Source organism: Giraffa tippelskirchi, chromosome 11, assembly GCF_054371585.1.
Source record: "Giraffa tippelskirchi isolate mGirTip1 chromosome 11, T2T-mGirTip1v1.2.pri, whole genome shotgun sequence".
NCBI lineage: Eukaryota > Metazoa > Chordata > Mammalia > Artiodactyla > Giraffidae > Giraffa > Giraffa tippelskirchi.
In genome coordinates this window covers 18,541,660-18,556,090 of record NC_137285.1, presented here as the reverse complement: position 1 = coordinate 18,556,090, position 14,431 = coordinate 18,541,660, and the positions used below count along the sequence as shown (strand labels likewise).

General features: G+C 53.1%; 1 protein-coding gene across 13 annotated transcripts in view; it reads left to right on the top strand.

Annotated features, from left to right (window-relative positions):
* The window catches only part of KDM2B (lysine demethylase 2B), a 118,605-nt gene that overhangs the window by 100,961 nt on the left and 3,213 nt on the right, over positions 1-14,431 (top strand). For 9 of the 13 annotated variants that reach the window (XM_081540068.1, XM_081540058.1, XM_081540059.1 and 6 more), the window contains 10 exons: positions 1,149-1,373; positions 6,086-6,229; positions 7,455-7,541; positions 7,721-7,981; positions 8,171-8,284; positions 8,904-8,942; positions 9,072-9,751; positions 10,519-10,682; positions 10,771-10,932; positions 11,863-12,081. In XM_081540068.1, coding sequence (XP_081396194.1) covers positions 1,149-1,373; positions 6,086-6,229; positions 7,455-7,541; positions 7,721-7,981; positions 8,171-8,284; positions 8,904-8,942; positions 9,072-9,751; positions 10,519-10,682; positions 10,771-10,932; positions 11,863-12,081 — 2,095 coding nt within the window. Of the gene's footprint in view, positions 1-1,148; positions 1,374-6,085; positions 6,230-7,454; positions 7,542-7,720; positions 7,982-8,170; positions 8,285-8,903; positions 8,943-9,071; positions 9,752-10,518; positions 10,683-10,770; positions 10,945-11,862; positions 12,082-14,431 lie in introns of all 13 variants that reach the window. The other 4 variants (XM_081540062.1, XM_081540069.1, XM_081540070.1 and 1 more) reach the window with 2 other exon arrangements.

The window sequence follows — 14,431 nt, the reverse complement described above, 5'->3', positions numbered from 1 at the left end:
ACGGAGGGATGAACCATTTTCCAGCAAACAAAGCTGCCCCAGGCAGGACAAACCTCTCCCTGCCACCCAGGTCCTTCCCAGATCCGATCGCGGGTGGACAGTGTCCCAGCAGCTGGCCTCTGATCATGGTTTGCAAGAGGCTCTGGGGCTGGTGGCCAGTTCGTAAGGGTCTCAGAGCAGGACGTGTGGCTGGCTCATGCCCTGTTCAGCATTTAGCAGCACTTTCTGTTCAGCTGTGTTTCTCTGATAGGATTTGGAGCCCATGTGAAGAAGGTCTCAGAAATCAGTTCCTTAGGGTTCTGGTCTCCTTCTCCTGGGGTCTGGTTTATTGAGCACATGCTAGGTGTCAGCCACCTTGTTGAGGGACAGTGGTGACAAGACACCCTCTGTAACTGCCTCCTGAGCTCTTGTCTCCAAGAGAAGACTCCCACGGGAGGACGGGCAGTTACGCTGTGACGGGGCCCAGACCAGGCGGTCAGGGAGGGCGGCCAGGAGAAGGCGGTGTGTAAACTGGGCCCTGCAGCCCGAGCTGGCCTTAGCCAAGTGGTGTGCGGAGGGGGCGGTGTTCCTGGCAGAGGGAACAGAGGCGGGTTGTGTGGCCTCCCCACAGAGACACAGGTAGCCTGAGGAGCCTGGCCTGAGGTGTGGGGGCCACGAGAGGCTCTTGAGCTGCCCTCAGAAGCAGGGGATGTCCCCGGCAGTTTTCTGGGCCTGCTATAATGAAGCATCAAACAACGGATCCCCTCTGGAGCCTGTAAGTTGGAAGTCAAGGTGTCGCAAGGGCCCTGCTTTCTCTGAAGGTTCTAGGCGAGGACCCTTCCTTACCTCTTCGAGCTTCTGGCGTCCGCTGGCTTTCTCGACATTTCTTGGCTTGGAGACGGCGACAGCCCTCCAGTCGTCTCTCCGCGTCTTCACATACGATGTCTCTGCCTGTGTCCACGGTCCCCCTTTCACAAGGACGCCAGTCCCACTGGAGCAGCGTCCCCCCAAGGACCTCATTTTAGTGATTTCCTCTATAAAGACCCTATTTCCAAATAAGATCACATTCTGAGGTCGCGGTGTCGGGACTTCAGTATGTCTTGGGGGGTGGGGCACACTTGACCGCCTAAACCCCCGTCTCACCAAGTCTCACGTGTCTTCTCCCGCAGAACCGGGCGGTAGGTCGGCCCAAGGGGAAGCTGAGCTCGGCCTCCGCGGTGAAGTTGGCTGCCAACCGGACCACGGCGGGAGCTCGCCGGCGCCGGACGCGATGCCGCAAGTGCGAGGCCTGCCTGCGGACGGAGTGCGGCGAGTGCCACTTCTGCAAGGACATGAAGAAGTTCGGGGGCCCCGGGCGGATGAAGCAGAGCTGCATCATGCGGCAGTGCATCGCGGTGAGTGCACCCCGGGCCACGCTGCTCCCTCGACCCCGACTCACCCTTCCTTCCTCTGGACTGGCGCCCCGGAATCCAGGCCCCACCTCCTCCGCGTGGGGCTGGTCTCTGCAGGTTTCTGCAGTGCTTCCGCTGAAAGACAGTGTGGCTACAGGAGAAATCCCAGAGGGGTGCTCCCTTCTGGAAGGAGAGGGGGGCATTAGTGCTGTTTCCAGATAGCTGGCTGCAGGACCCCGGGACGGTTCTAGCATGTGCTCGGCCTCCTTTTCCTTCATAGTCCGATGGTCTTATAACTTCTTCCTTCCCTCGATGACCCAGTACTTTGAAGTCTCAGCCATTAAAGATGTCGGGGCAGCCTGTCCTGTCTGTGACCCCGTTGCCAACATTTATGGTCCAGTTCATGATGGTTGTGGGCCCTCCCTTCCTTCCTGTCCTGCCTTCAAAGTCAGAGGTCTGGGTGGAAGGTCAGTGCCCCTCCTGAGGGTGCCGTCCCAGAGAAAGAGGACTGATTTATGGGGTCCAGGAGTGGGCTGCTGGAGAGCCTGGCCAGCTCCTCCAGACCTGGCCTCCTGCTTCGCCCCTGGACAGGGTGGTGGGCACCGACTCTGGCCACTCGGCGGGGTCCCAGCTCTGCCGTGCATCCGCCCTGCACACACTCACACACTCTGCCTTCCTTAGGGCACTGTGCCCCCAGCCCCAGGGTGGGAGTGCTGATCTCACTGCTCCCCAGGGACAGCAGGCTCAGCGGGAGAATCAAGGCCTCCGGCCCAGGTGAGCCCATGGCAGGCCCAGCCTGGCATCGAGGGAGCCGTCCTCCCGGGCCACTGCTTCTTCAATCCTGGGGCACCTTCCTCTTCTCCTTCCTACATGTACTGCTTGTATTTTCTGTCTCTATTTTTAATTGTGGTCAAGAACTTCTGTGACCATTTTTAAATGTACCTGTCAGTGATATTACCAATGTGCTTTTTTTAAGGCAAACTGATCTGTGGAACTTTTTTATCTTGTCAAATGGAAACTCTATATCCATTGAACAGCACCCCCACCCCCACCCCCGACCCCAGCCCCTGACAACCACCTTTCTACTTTCTGTTTCTAATTGTGACTAATTCTTACATCTCTTAGAAGTTGAATCAGGCAGGGGCTGTCTATTTCACTTAGCATTAATGGTCTTGAGGCGCATCCTTGCCAGGGTTTTCTTTGTAAAGGATGACTGATATTCCACTGTATGGATATGCTGCATTTGCTCTTTCTGTTCATGTGTTGATGGGCGTTTAAGTGCCCCCACCTCTTGGCTATTGTGAATAATGCTGCAGCGATCATGAGCATGCCAGTATCCCTTTGAGATCCTGCTTTGAATTCCTCTGGATATATACTCAGAAGTACCATTGCTGGATCATCTGTTAGTTCTGTTTTTAATTTTTTGAGGAATCTCCATACTGTTTCCCACAGCAGTTGCTCCATTTCACCTGCCCACCAGAAGTGCACAAGGGTTCCAGTTTCTCCATATCCTTCTTATTTTCCACAACACTTGCTGTCTTCTTTTTTATGATAGTGGGCATTCCTAATGAGTGCGAGATGCTACTTCATTGTGGTTTTGATTCACATTTATCTGATGATTTCTGATGTTAAGCATGCTATCATGTGATTGTTGGTCATTTGTAGACCTTCTTTGTACAAATACCTGTTGAAGTCCGTTGCCTATTTTAAAATTAGATTGTATTTCTGTCCTTGAGTTGTAGGAGTTCTTCAGATAGTCTGGATATTAACCCCTGATCAGATGCAAGGTTTGTAAATATCTTCTCCCATTCGTAGGTTGCCTTTTCGCTCTGTTGACTGTCTTTTTCTTTTCTGTGCAGGAGTTTTAAAGTTTCATGGCTTGTGTTTTTGTGACCTGTACCCAGAACATTGGAATGGATTTCAGGGAATTTGAACGCTCCCCTGAAATTAAATACAGATTATTATCTGTGTGCGTGAGTGTGTGTGCATTTTTCTGGAGTGAGGGTCCATGACCTGTTACATTCTGTCACGATTTAAGAGAGGTTGTCTGTAGGGACTCTGGGTTTAGAGAACGGTGTCACCTAAAACTTGGCACACCAGCAGTGTCCCAGGACTGTCTCTTCCTCTTTGGCTGTGCTTTCTCTTTCACCCCTGCCTTCCCTCCAGTGAACCAGGCCCAGTTATAGGAACCTGTCTCTGCCGTCACCTCTTCTTTGCAGCCCTGGTGTCGGGCCTGGTGCCTGGCAAAGGGATTGTCGGTTGTAGGAAACCTCACCTTTGTATGTGTCTCCAATCTGACGTTTCTGGGACTGATGGCAAATGCAGCCTCAGCTTAGCCCTCTGTCCTTCTCTTCTTCCAGCTTTCCCCATCTGTTCGGGCACTTCTTGTCACGTTTTATCCACCTGTGACCCAGGCAGACCCACCCGCACCCCCCACCCCCCACCCCCTCCCCACTTCTCCAGGCTCGTTTCCCTGAAGTGTGGGTCTTCCTCTTCCTGTTAGCAGCTTTCCCTTGCACCCTCTATCAAGGACGCTTCCCCCACTGATTTGATCCCTTCCTGCCGCCAGCACCCTCTCCCTCAAGCCCAGACGGCGGTTTCCCCTCCTGTGTCTCTGCATTTCCTTGGCCTCTGAGTCTGCCCCTCCTCACCTGAATGAACGAGAACTTCTTTGTCTTCAGTGTTCCATTCACTTGAACAGAAATGTGTTGTCCTCTTACAGACTTTTACTCGTTATCGGTGGAGTATATATCCTAGCTTATTTGAAGCTGTTCTAACTCAGCTTACTAAAAGTTGGTCCTGTATTTTCTCTGGATCCTGAGTACTGGGAGGCGGGAGTGTATAAGGAGAGAGTGAGAGCCTGCCCACAGGGGTTTGCAGTCTAGGACTACATCAGCTCTCAGACTTCGTGGCCTCCAGATACCCTCTTAAAAATTATGAGAACCCTCAAAGAGCTTTTGTTTATGTGGGCTATTTATTTATTAACATTACTGTAAGAAAAATTTTTTAATGTTTTGAATTCATTTAAAAATGACAAAAAACCCATACTACATGTTAGCATAAACAACATTTTTGTGAGAAATAACATCTTCCAAAGCAAAAGGGATGAGTAGGAAAAATAACAGTTATGTTTTTGTAAATCTCTTTTATGCCTGGTTCATTAGAAAAGACCTGGGTTTTCCTGTATGCTCCTGTATTTATTCTCTTGCAGTAATGCTTTAGAAGAACTCTTTGAGGAAAATTTGGGCTCGTAGATTCGTAGTTGGAAAAGGGAGTAGTCTTTTACTATCGTGTTTTCAGGGCATTGTGAATATTCTGATCCACCACCAGAACTGGACAGGTGGCAAGTCCTCACGAGTTAGTTGCAATGTGGAATTTGAACCTGTATCAACACACTTTTCATACTGTTACATTAAAATTAAAATGAATTAAAATTCATTAGTCTTTCTTGCCCCTCACATATTCCTGCATAATATTGTAACATCAGACACTGGACATTTGGAAAATACTGGCTCACTTAGTTGTTACAGATTTTCCAAGTAGGGACACATAGTGTTATACAATGTTAAAAAAATAAATAAACACATTTGTTAACACCACCACTAGTGTCCTCAGAAATGTCTTTAAGTATTGGGAAATTGTCTATTTCATGATGGTTAATGTAAGTTTTCCAAAATTCTAATTTTTGTTTGAAAATTTGTATTTCATCATCTGCAGCAAATGCCTTCTTTTATTTTTCTGTGAGTGACGGGCTCACTTATTTTCATCCTTGAAAAAATGTGCCATTATCCCCCCCCTTTTTTTTTAAATCATCATCCTTTCCAAAAAAACTGATGTTCTGTGGAGAAAGTAGCCAGTTCAGCTCACAGCTTGGTCACAAGTGCTTTTCTCTAGATAACCATCATTCTCTGGTGTTCAGCTAAAATAGTTAATGGCTGTTTCCTATTTTGTCATGCAGAATCTGAAAAGGATGTGACCTCAGAGGTCAGACTTTTAATAAAATTAATCATTTCTACTGCTTTATTGATGATATCCTTAAATGAAACTGGTCGCTTCTTTAAGGAGCGGTTAGCCAGGAATGGCCCAGTGACTGCCCAGGCATATTGGAGCCTCTGCCCTGACACATGCCAGTGGTTTCACTCACCAGTGCAATTGTCAACACAGTAAAAAAGGCAGATGACATCTTGGTGTTATTCTGAAGATAGTTTGACCTCCCTTTAAAGTCCTGAGGACCCAGAATCCTTGGTCTGTGCTTTGATGGCCGCTGGAGAGATACAGCCTCAGCCCCAATACATCCAGGCTTGGTTTCTGCCCCACATCCCCCTGCAGGTCTTGTCTGAAGTGTGAGGTGGTCCCTGACCTCTGTTTCAGGTCAGCCCTCCTTTCCCTCACCTCTCCCCTGGCCTGGCCCTCCTTGCTTTATTCTCCATTTCCTTTGTCACCATCTAACAGACTCTTCATTTTGTCTGCTTCTCTCCACTAAAATGTAAGCTCAGTATGGCAGAGACTTCTACCTGTCTGGTTCAGTGCTGGAGCAGTACCTGGCATGTGGAGGTAGTAGCTGGATAAGGATTTGAATGAATGAACGATGGGCAGCCCTGGGCTGGTTCTCCCAGGGCTCCTGGAAGGCCCGAGGGGAGAGCTCACTGCCTTTGATCTGTTCCCCATGGGGTCCTGGCCATGCTGACTTCCCTTGTGTTCTCCCCACCCTGCAGCCAGTGCTGCCCCACACCGCTGTGTGCCTGGTGTGTGGCGAGGCGGGAAAAGAGGACACAGTGGAAGAGGAAGAAGGCAAGTTTAACCTCATGCTCATGGAATGCTCCATCTGCAACGAAATCATCCACCCTGGATGCCTTAAGGTGAGCAGGCTTAGGGGGCGTCGGGCTGCACTGCTCGACACCTGACCCTGGCTCTCTCTCGTGGTGCTGACACTGGGGGTAGTTGGGGTGGAGGGGAGTAAGTTCCTTCCCTGGAAAACCTGGGAGTCTGGGGGATTCTGTGCATCCGATGATGAGCTGAGAGCAGAAGGGCCTGGACTAGCTCAGACCTTGCACCCATGTCTCTGCACACACGCGTGCATGCACATGCACCCACTCCGCCTGCCAGGACCTCAGACCCGCAGAGTTCCCAGTCTTGCGCCTGGGCCAGAGAGACTGGGTAGTTGGGTTGCTCTTGGGGCTTCTGGGAAAGTAAGGCCTGGGCCAGGGGAGGGCGGGTCGTGTAACAACAGGTGGTTGCATTCCTGTCCTTTGTGCCAGGAACCTGTTCCCTCGGTGTGCCCAGGACAGGCCTGCCTTCTCCTGGGGACCGTCATGCTGGGCCTGCCCTTGTTAGGCAGCCAGTTCCACCTTTGAAAGGAAGCGACTGCTCTGGGCTGGCACATACCTCATAGCTTCTGTCTCAAGTGAATGTCGTCATATCTGGCACCTCCCGTCAGCCCACGTGTATCTCTGTTTAGAGAGATGAGGGTGGGCCTGCCAGTGGGCCCGCCTCAAAGGGTGCTTAGACTCTGAGGTGTCTGTCCCCTTTCCCTCAGTGATGTTAGTGGAGGTTTGTTTTGATGCTTATCCCCTTTTCCCCAAAACACCCACCTGCCACTCTGAAAGGGGTGCTATGACTTTCCCCCAGCCCCTGGTCACTTCTCTCTCTTGGATCTGAAGCTCCAGGAGAACAGGGACAGCACATTTGACGGGCTGATACCAAGCACCCAGTACGGTGCTATGAAATGACTGAACAGTTTGTGGGTCCTTGCTGGGTGCCAGGCCCTGAGCTAATTGCTTTCACTAGGTTACCTCATTGAATTCTCACATAACTCCAGGGAAATAGGCACATTCCTTTTATGGCTGAGGGTACTTGTCCACAGAGATGAAGCTATTTGCCCAGGATCATGGAGCTAGGAAGAGGCACAATCAGGATTTGAACTCTGACCTGAATCCAGAGCCACCCGCCTTAACTACTACTCTTGTTTTTCCTTGGTCAAAGGTGGTATGGAAATAGCATTTGGGAGGGGGTTGTCGATGCCTGGGGCAGAGCTGGCCTTGTCCCCCACCTCCTTGCTTGCTGACTGGTGTGTGTCCCTCCCAGATTAAGGAGTCAGAGGGTGTGGTCAACGATGAGCTTCCAAACTGCTGGGAGTGTCCCAAGTGTAACCACGCCGGCAAGACTGGGAAAGTGAGTGCCGGGCTCCAAGTCCCAGGGGTCAGTCCGGGAGGGGTAGACCTTGGCCTTGCCAGACCCAGCATGTCCCCGCCACTGCGATGTCGGCTGGGAGGGGCTACTGCGGACTGGGGGGCGGGGGCAAGTCCAAAGATATACAGTTGGTGTGTTCTTCTCTGTTTTTGGCCTACAAGCAAAAGCGTGGCCCTGGCTTTAAGTATGCCTCCAACCTGCCCGGCTCACTGCTCAAGGAGCAGAAGATGAACCGGGACAACAAGGAAGGGCAGGAGCCTGCCAAGCGGAGGAGTGAGTGTGAGGAGGCGCCCCGACGCAGGTCCGACGAGCACCCCAAGAAGGTGCCCCCCGACGGCATCCTGCGCCGAAAGTCTGACGACGTGCACCTGAGGAGGAAGCGGAAATACGAGAAGCCCCAGGAGCTGAGTGGACGCAAGCGAGTACGCTTGGGGGCGGGGGGCGGGCAGCGAGGGCTGGCCTGGCTGGTCCCGGATGCACGGGCTTGCGGGTGGGGGCGGGGACAGGGACGGGCAGCGGGCCGTCCGAGCAAGTCATGGAAGTCCTGAGAGCCCAGCCCAAGAGAAAAGGAGGGGAAAACCAGCGAGTCACTCCTCTTCCCACCCCTTTAGGCCTCGACGCTTCAAACGTCCCCCGGTTCCTCCTCTCACCTCTCGCCGAGGCCCCCTCTAGGCAGCAGCCTCAGCCCCTGGTGGAGATCCAGTCTCACTTACTTCCAGCAGCAGGTGCTCCCACTTCGCCCCACTCCCACCCCGCCCCCGCCCCACTCGTCCTCGAACCCACTGCCGCAGACGCTCCCAGGCACCGGTTCACCGTAACTTCCCAGGCCCCAGCCCCGGGTCGCCGGCTCGTGATTCCGGCGTGGGGCCTGAGAAGCTGAAGCTGCCGCAGGGAAGCCCTGTGGATCTGGGGAACCTCGGAGGATCCTGGCGGCCCCGCTCCACCCACCGGCCCTTCCAGCATCGGCCACGAGGTGGCGTCCGGTTGTCTTCTCCCAGCTCTAGCCATTAAGGCTCGGCGGGGAAATCCGACAGACCCTGTCTCCAGGCTTGGCTCCCAGAGCCAAGTCCGACCTGAATGGGCGACTGCGGCTCCCTGGGTCTGTCCAGAGGTGGGAGGTCAATTGGGTGGGGACAGTTCCATCAGCCTCCGCCACTTCCAGATCTTCCTTAAAGCCAGCAGGCAGGGCCCACCGAGAGCGGAGGAGACGGGGATTTGTTGGGAAGGTGACCCCCTAGCCTCTGCTCTGTAGAGACTGTGGACTCTTGGTGGGGCTGGGTGTGGAGGGGACGAAATCCCACGACCCCTGGGAGCAAGCTTTTCATCTTTTCTTTCCCATGACAGCTAAAACCTGGCAAAGAAGATAAGCTTTTCAGGAAAAAGGTACCATCCCCCCCCCCCCTTTTGTCCCAGAACCTCTCTTGGGGCAGTAGTCTTAGGGTGGAGGGTAGGAGGGCCTGGGTGGGCGCAGCCCCGGACCTTGGGGCTTACTCCCCTGCTCCCCTTCCTCAGCGGCGGTCCTGGAAGAACGCCGAGGACCGGATAACTCTGGCCAACAAGCCTCTCCGGCGGTTCAAGCAGGAACCGGAGGACGACGTGCCTGAGGCGCCCCCCAAGACCAGGGAGAGCGACCACTCGCGCTCCAGCTCCCCCACCGCCGGGCCAAGCACAGAGGGCGCGGAGGGGCCCGAGGAGAAGAAGAAGGTGAAGATGCGGCGGAAGCGGCGGCTCCCCAACAAGGAGCTGAGTAAGGAGCTGAGCAAGGAGCTGAACCAGGAGATCCAGAAGACGGAGAGCAGCCTGGCTCAGGAGAACCACCAGCCCATCAAGTCGGAGCCTGAGAGCGAGAACGAGGAGCCCAAACGGCCCCTGGGCCTCTGCGAGCGCCCCCACCGCTTCAGCAAGGGGCTCAACGGCACCCCCCGGGAGCTGCGGCACCAGCTGGGGCCTGGCCTGCGCAGCCCGCCCCGAGTCATCTCCCGGCCCCCTTCTTCCGTGTCCCCGACCAAGTGCATCCAGATGGAGCGACATGTGATCCGGCCGCCCCCCATCAGCCCCCCGCCCGACTCGCTGCCCCTGGATGATGGGGCAGCCCACGTCATGCACAGGGAGGTGTGGATGGCCGTCTTCAGCTACCTCAGCCACCAAGACCTGTGTGTCTGCATGCGGGTCTGCAAGACCTGGAACCGCTGGTGAGGGGCTGAGCTCAGACTGGGAGGCACTAGGGGGCCAGGCTGTGGTTAGACCCGGGTGGGCCGGGGCATCCCCACAGGAGTCGCTTATGATGCTCTCCCCTTCTAAGTCAGTCCAGCTTCAGTATCCTCAGAGTTCCAGAGTCCCATCAGTGTGGTCTTGTTGAAAGAGGTGAACCCTATTTGCTTTCCTGGCTTAACTCCTTGGGAGGTCAACTAAGAACCAAGTGGTATCCTTGTTCTTTAACAGTTAGCCCAGGTGAGACTTCCCTGGCGGTCCCATGGTTAGGAATCTGTGCTTCCACTTGAGGGGCACAGGAATCCCTGGCCAGGAAGTTAAGATCCCATATGCCAAGCAATAAGGCACCAAGAAAAAAAAATACGAGCCCAGGTTAAGGGTACCTTGCAAGTTCCCGATGTTCCTGCTTTGAGAGTCCCCAGCTTTCTGACCTTGGTCAGGTTACTTACCTTCATCTGTGAACAGGCATGCTGCAGGGTTGTTTTGAGATATGATCTGTGGAAGGTGTCATAAAGCCCCCAGTAAATACATTATAGGTGCTGGTACTTTCTATGGGGGTTGGGGGGAAGGGCTGTGACCCCCAGAGCAGCCTCTCCCAGGTGAAAATAAGAAACGTAAGAGTCCAGAGGGCAAAGTTCACGAGCCTCCCCTTGGGCTCTGTAGGGGGGACTGACCACACCCATGCAGGAGGTGCCCCCAGTGAGTTCCCAACTCTGATGTTGCCCCTTCTGCCGGGCCTGGCCCCCAGGTGCTGCGATAAGCGGTTATGGACCCGCATCGACTTGAACCACTGCAAGTCCATCACGCCCCTGATGCTAAGCGGCATCATCCGGCGACAGCCTGTCTCCCTGGACCTCAGCTGGACCAATATCTCCAAGAAACAGCTGAGCTGGCTCATCAACCGGTTGCCTGGTGAGCACTGGGCCAGGGACCCCCCAGGGTGCAGTATTGGGGGCTGGGGCATGTCACCTGACTTTTGGCCACCTCTCTGTCCCCCCAGGGCTCCGAGACTTGGTGCTGTCCGGCTGCTCATGGATTGCAGTCTCCGCCCTCTGTAGCTCCAGCTGTCCGCTGCTCCGGACCCTGGATGTCCAATGGGTAGAAGGACTGAAGGACGCCCAGATGCGGGACCTCCTATCCCCGCCTACAGATAACAGGCCAGGTGAGTGGCCAGGCCGGGGGCCAGGCCCACGGGGGTCATGTAAAGGTGGTGTGACCAAGCTGTGCTGGTGGATCCGGTTTTCACTGCAGACACGTCTGGTGCTTGTATCCTCAAGCCTTCTCTGGCCTTGGCTCTTCTCCTGTTCTCAGTCAGCTTTGGCTACGGAGGGGATTTGTGAGAGGGCAGTGGCTCCCATCGGAGAAGGCAATGGCACCCCACTCCAGTACTCTTGCCTGGGAAATCCCATGGATGGAGGAGCCTGGTAGGCTACAGTCCATGGGGTCGCTAAGAGTCAGACATGACTGAGCGACTTCACTTTCACTTTTCCCTTTCATGCACTGGAGAAGGAAATGGCAACCCACTCCAGTATTCTTGCCTGGAGAATCCTAGGGACGGCGGAGCCTGGTGGGCTGCCGTCCATGGGATCGCACAGAGTCGGACACGACTGAAGCGACTTAGCAGCAGCAGCAGTGGCTCCCATGATGCCACTTTGGGAGCTCTGGGTGGGTCTGACTGCTTCGCTGCTCACTTGTTCTTCTGAGCGCTAAGCCTCAGAAGCATCGGGGTCTGTGTGGCTGGACAGGGCCTCAGGGATGGAGCCCTCTAGAACAGGTTGCAGGGCTCACTGCTCCACACCCGTACCTTCAAAGAGGAAACTGCTGACCCAGAGATGCTGTGCTGTCTCTGCTTTAATTGGCCAAGCACTGCTGGTGGAACACAGGCTATATTTGTAGATCTTCTGACTTTTAAAGAATCTGCAAATGTAAAACTTGATGTGGAATATGCCAGTCTTTAAATGTTGTTGGAACCAGTCCTGATCTTTTAGGGGAGACACTGGCTGAATGAAACCCAAGTGTCCTGTCTGGCGGGTAGGCCTTGTAGAGTGTCAAGTCTGGGTGACCTGTTGCCTCTCCCACCCCACCCTCTCAGGTCAGATGGACAATCGGAGTAAGCTCCGGAACATCGTGGAGCTGCGTCTGGCCGGCCTGGACATCACGGACGCCTCCCTGCGGCTTATCATCCGCCACATGCCCCTGCTCTCCAAGCTCCACCTCAGTTACTGTAACCACGTCACTGACCAGTCCATCAACCTGCTCACTGCTGTGGGCACCACCACCCGGGACTCCTTAACCGAAATCAACCTGTCAGGTCAGTCAGGGGCACCCACGGGGTTCTGCCCAGGACCCCATGGTTTGTGGGGGGGCATTTCACATTTCTAGGGAAATACTTGCTTGCCTCTTGTTATAGGGTCACATCCTAGGTGCTGTGACACACCAGGGAACCAAACAGACACACGGCCTAGTCTAGTGGGGAAACACATTAAACAATTAAGCATTATTAGATTTTAAATAATTGCTATAGCAATGAGCGCACTTGAGCACATAGCAGTGGCTCTTGACCCAAAATAAGGGCTAGGAAAGCTTCCCTCGGGTTGAATGGATGAGCTGGTGCCGGGCAGCAGCCGGTGTGGGAGGGCGCCTGGCAGTGCGGCCAGGCCAGGCAGATGGAGTGCCCGGCTTGATGTCTGCCATTGTTGTTGTTGCTCACGTGTCCCCCTCCTGGCCCTGCTATCAAGGGGCCTGTTGTTGCCAAGAAGAAAACCCCACAGTGGAGTCCTCACTCCCTCCACTTACTGATGGGGCTAGAGTTAGTTCCTAAGAGCTTGGGGCACGACCAACAGGGAGGTGGACAGAGGTGACGCCACCCATTCTCAGCTCAGCCAATAACCCTGTATTGGTCTGATGGCTCAGGATGGTCACGTTGGGTGTGTGAGATTTGGATGAGACCAAAAAAAAAAAACGTTTCTTTTTTTTTTCTCCAGAAATTAGCAAGTAATAAATGATATCCTCACCTCATGTAAATCATATTTTGACACAATCCAATCTGCTGTTTGGCTTGGTCAGCATTCACGTGCTGTTTTGCTCTTTGCCTCTCTTCACCCCTTGTTTGTTCCTGAGAAACTCCTCCTCCTTGTTGCTAATGCCCCATCCGACTTGGAGCGGGGAGGTTTGGCTCACATGAGCTAAAGCTGTACCTTAGTGCCTGGGAGGCCCCTCCCGCCTCCTCAGGGAGTTTTGGTGGCAGGTGGCAGTAGGGTGGTGGCCCCCCAAGGAGGCAGAGAACAGAGAGCCACACTGAGGTGAGCTTCCATCAAGACCTCAGTCTTGAACTGATGCTGGGCTGCCCCGTGGAGAAGGATCTGGGAGGCAGCTTGTTCTAAGTGCTTGGTAGTAATGAACTCTTTCCCTCTATTCTGACTGAGTCTCTAGGGTATATAGCAGGGGTCCCAGTATAAATCCCCCTCCCCTGCAGAGAAGACAGTGTCCATGATGTGTGTTTGTGTAAATCATCTTTTGCATTTTGTTTTCTGCCACAATTCAGTCACCTCGTCTTTTCGTCTCAGAGCCTACATTCATATCTCTCCGTTTGTGTTAAGAGCTGTGACGTGTATGAAGGCCACTCTCCATACCCAGTCTTTTCTATATTCGGTTCTTTTTAACATGTTTTCCCTTCCTGTAAGTGTAACTAGTAAGCCTCTGCCACAGAAAGGAATGCGCTTGACACATTTCCAGATCCTTCAGTGTGGTCAGAAGATCAGGTCTAGTAGCAAAAGTGAAGCCACTTTGGTGCCTTGCCTTCCCTGCCCCTGCTTCTCACCTGGAGGAACCACCTTCTCTTGCTGTTTGTTTACCTCCACTTTTCCAAACAGCCTACATTGCTATTTCTTGTTTATTTTTTACTCAGATGCTCTTTTTGTTAACTTGCCTTGTAGAACTTAAGGATTACTATTCTTAAATTCTCTCCCCTGCCGCACCCCCCACCCCGCCCAATCTTCCCCGTTTGGGTGGTTAAGTCACTATTTACCGCATTATGGCCATGCATGTATTGTCCACTGTTGAGCCAAAGTGTGTATTACAAGTATGTGTCTTTCCTTGCACAATTTTTTTGTTTTCCCTAGAGTTAATAATTGCCTCCTTTTTGTTTGCTCAGTTTCTGAACAGACTCTACAACAGACTTGAGTACTATTCTTTACCCTCATGAACTCATCAGGCCCTTAACCAGTCTTGGTAGGAAACCACCATCCTAGATTTCTTTCCTCCTGCCCCCACTTGAACTTGACTGCCTCTGCCATCTGCATGTCTGCTTCCTAGGATTTCCTTGGTCTCTGTCTTGTGTAGAGGCCCCTCTTTCCTTGGTCTTGTATCTTCTTTCTTGGTTTATCTGTTCGTTTGGTGGAGGACATAATCCAGACTTTCTGTGTCTGAAATGGTTTCATTATACCTTCATGTTATAAGGTATAAATCAGTCTCTCAATTTGGAAATATATGTTTTGTGGTTCTGAAAAATTTCCTTGAATTATTTAATTTCCTTCGCTTCTGTTTTCTTTCTTTAGTAGTCTTTTGATACCTTTACTTTTTCCCACCTCTTGTCTTTTTCGTCTATTCTCTGTTTTCCCCCACTTCTTACACAGTTCATAGTCAGTTCACCCTTGAACAAC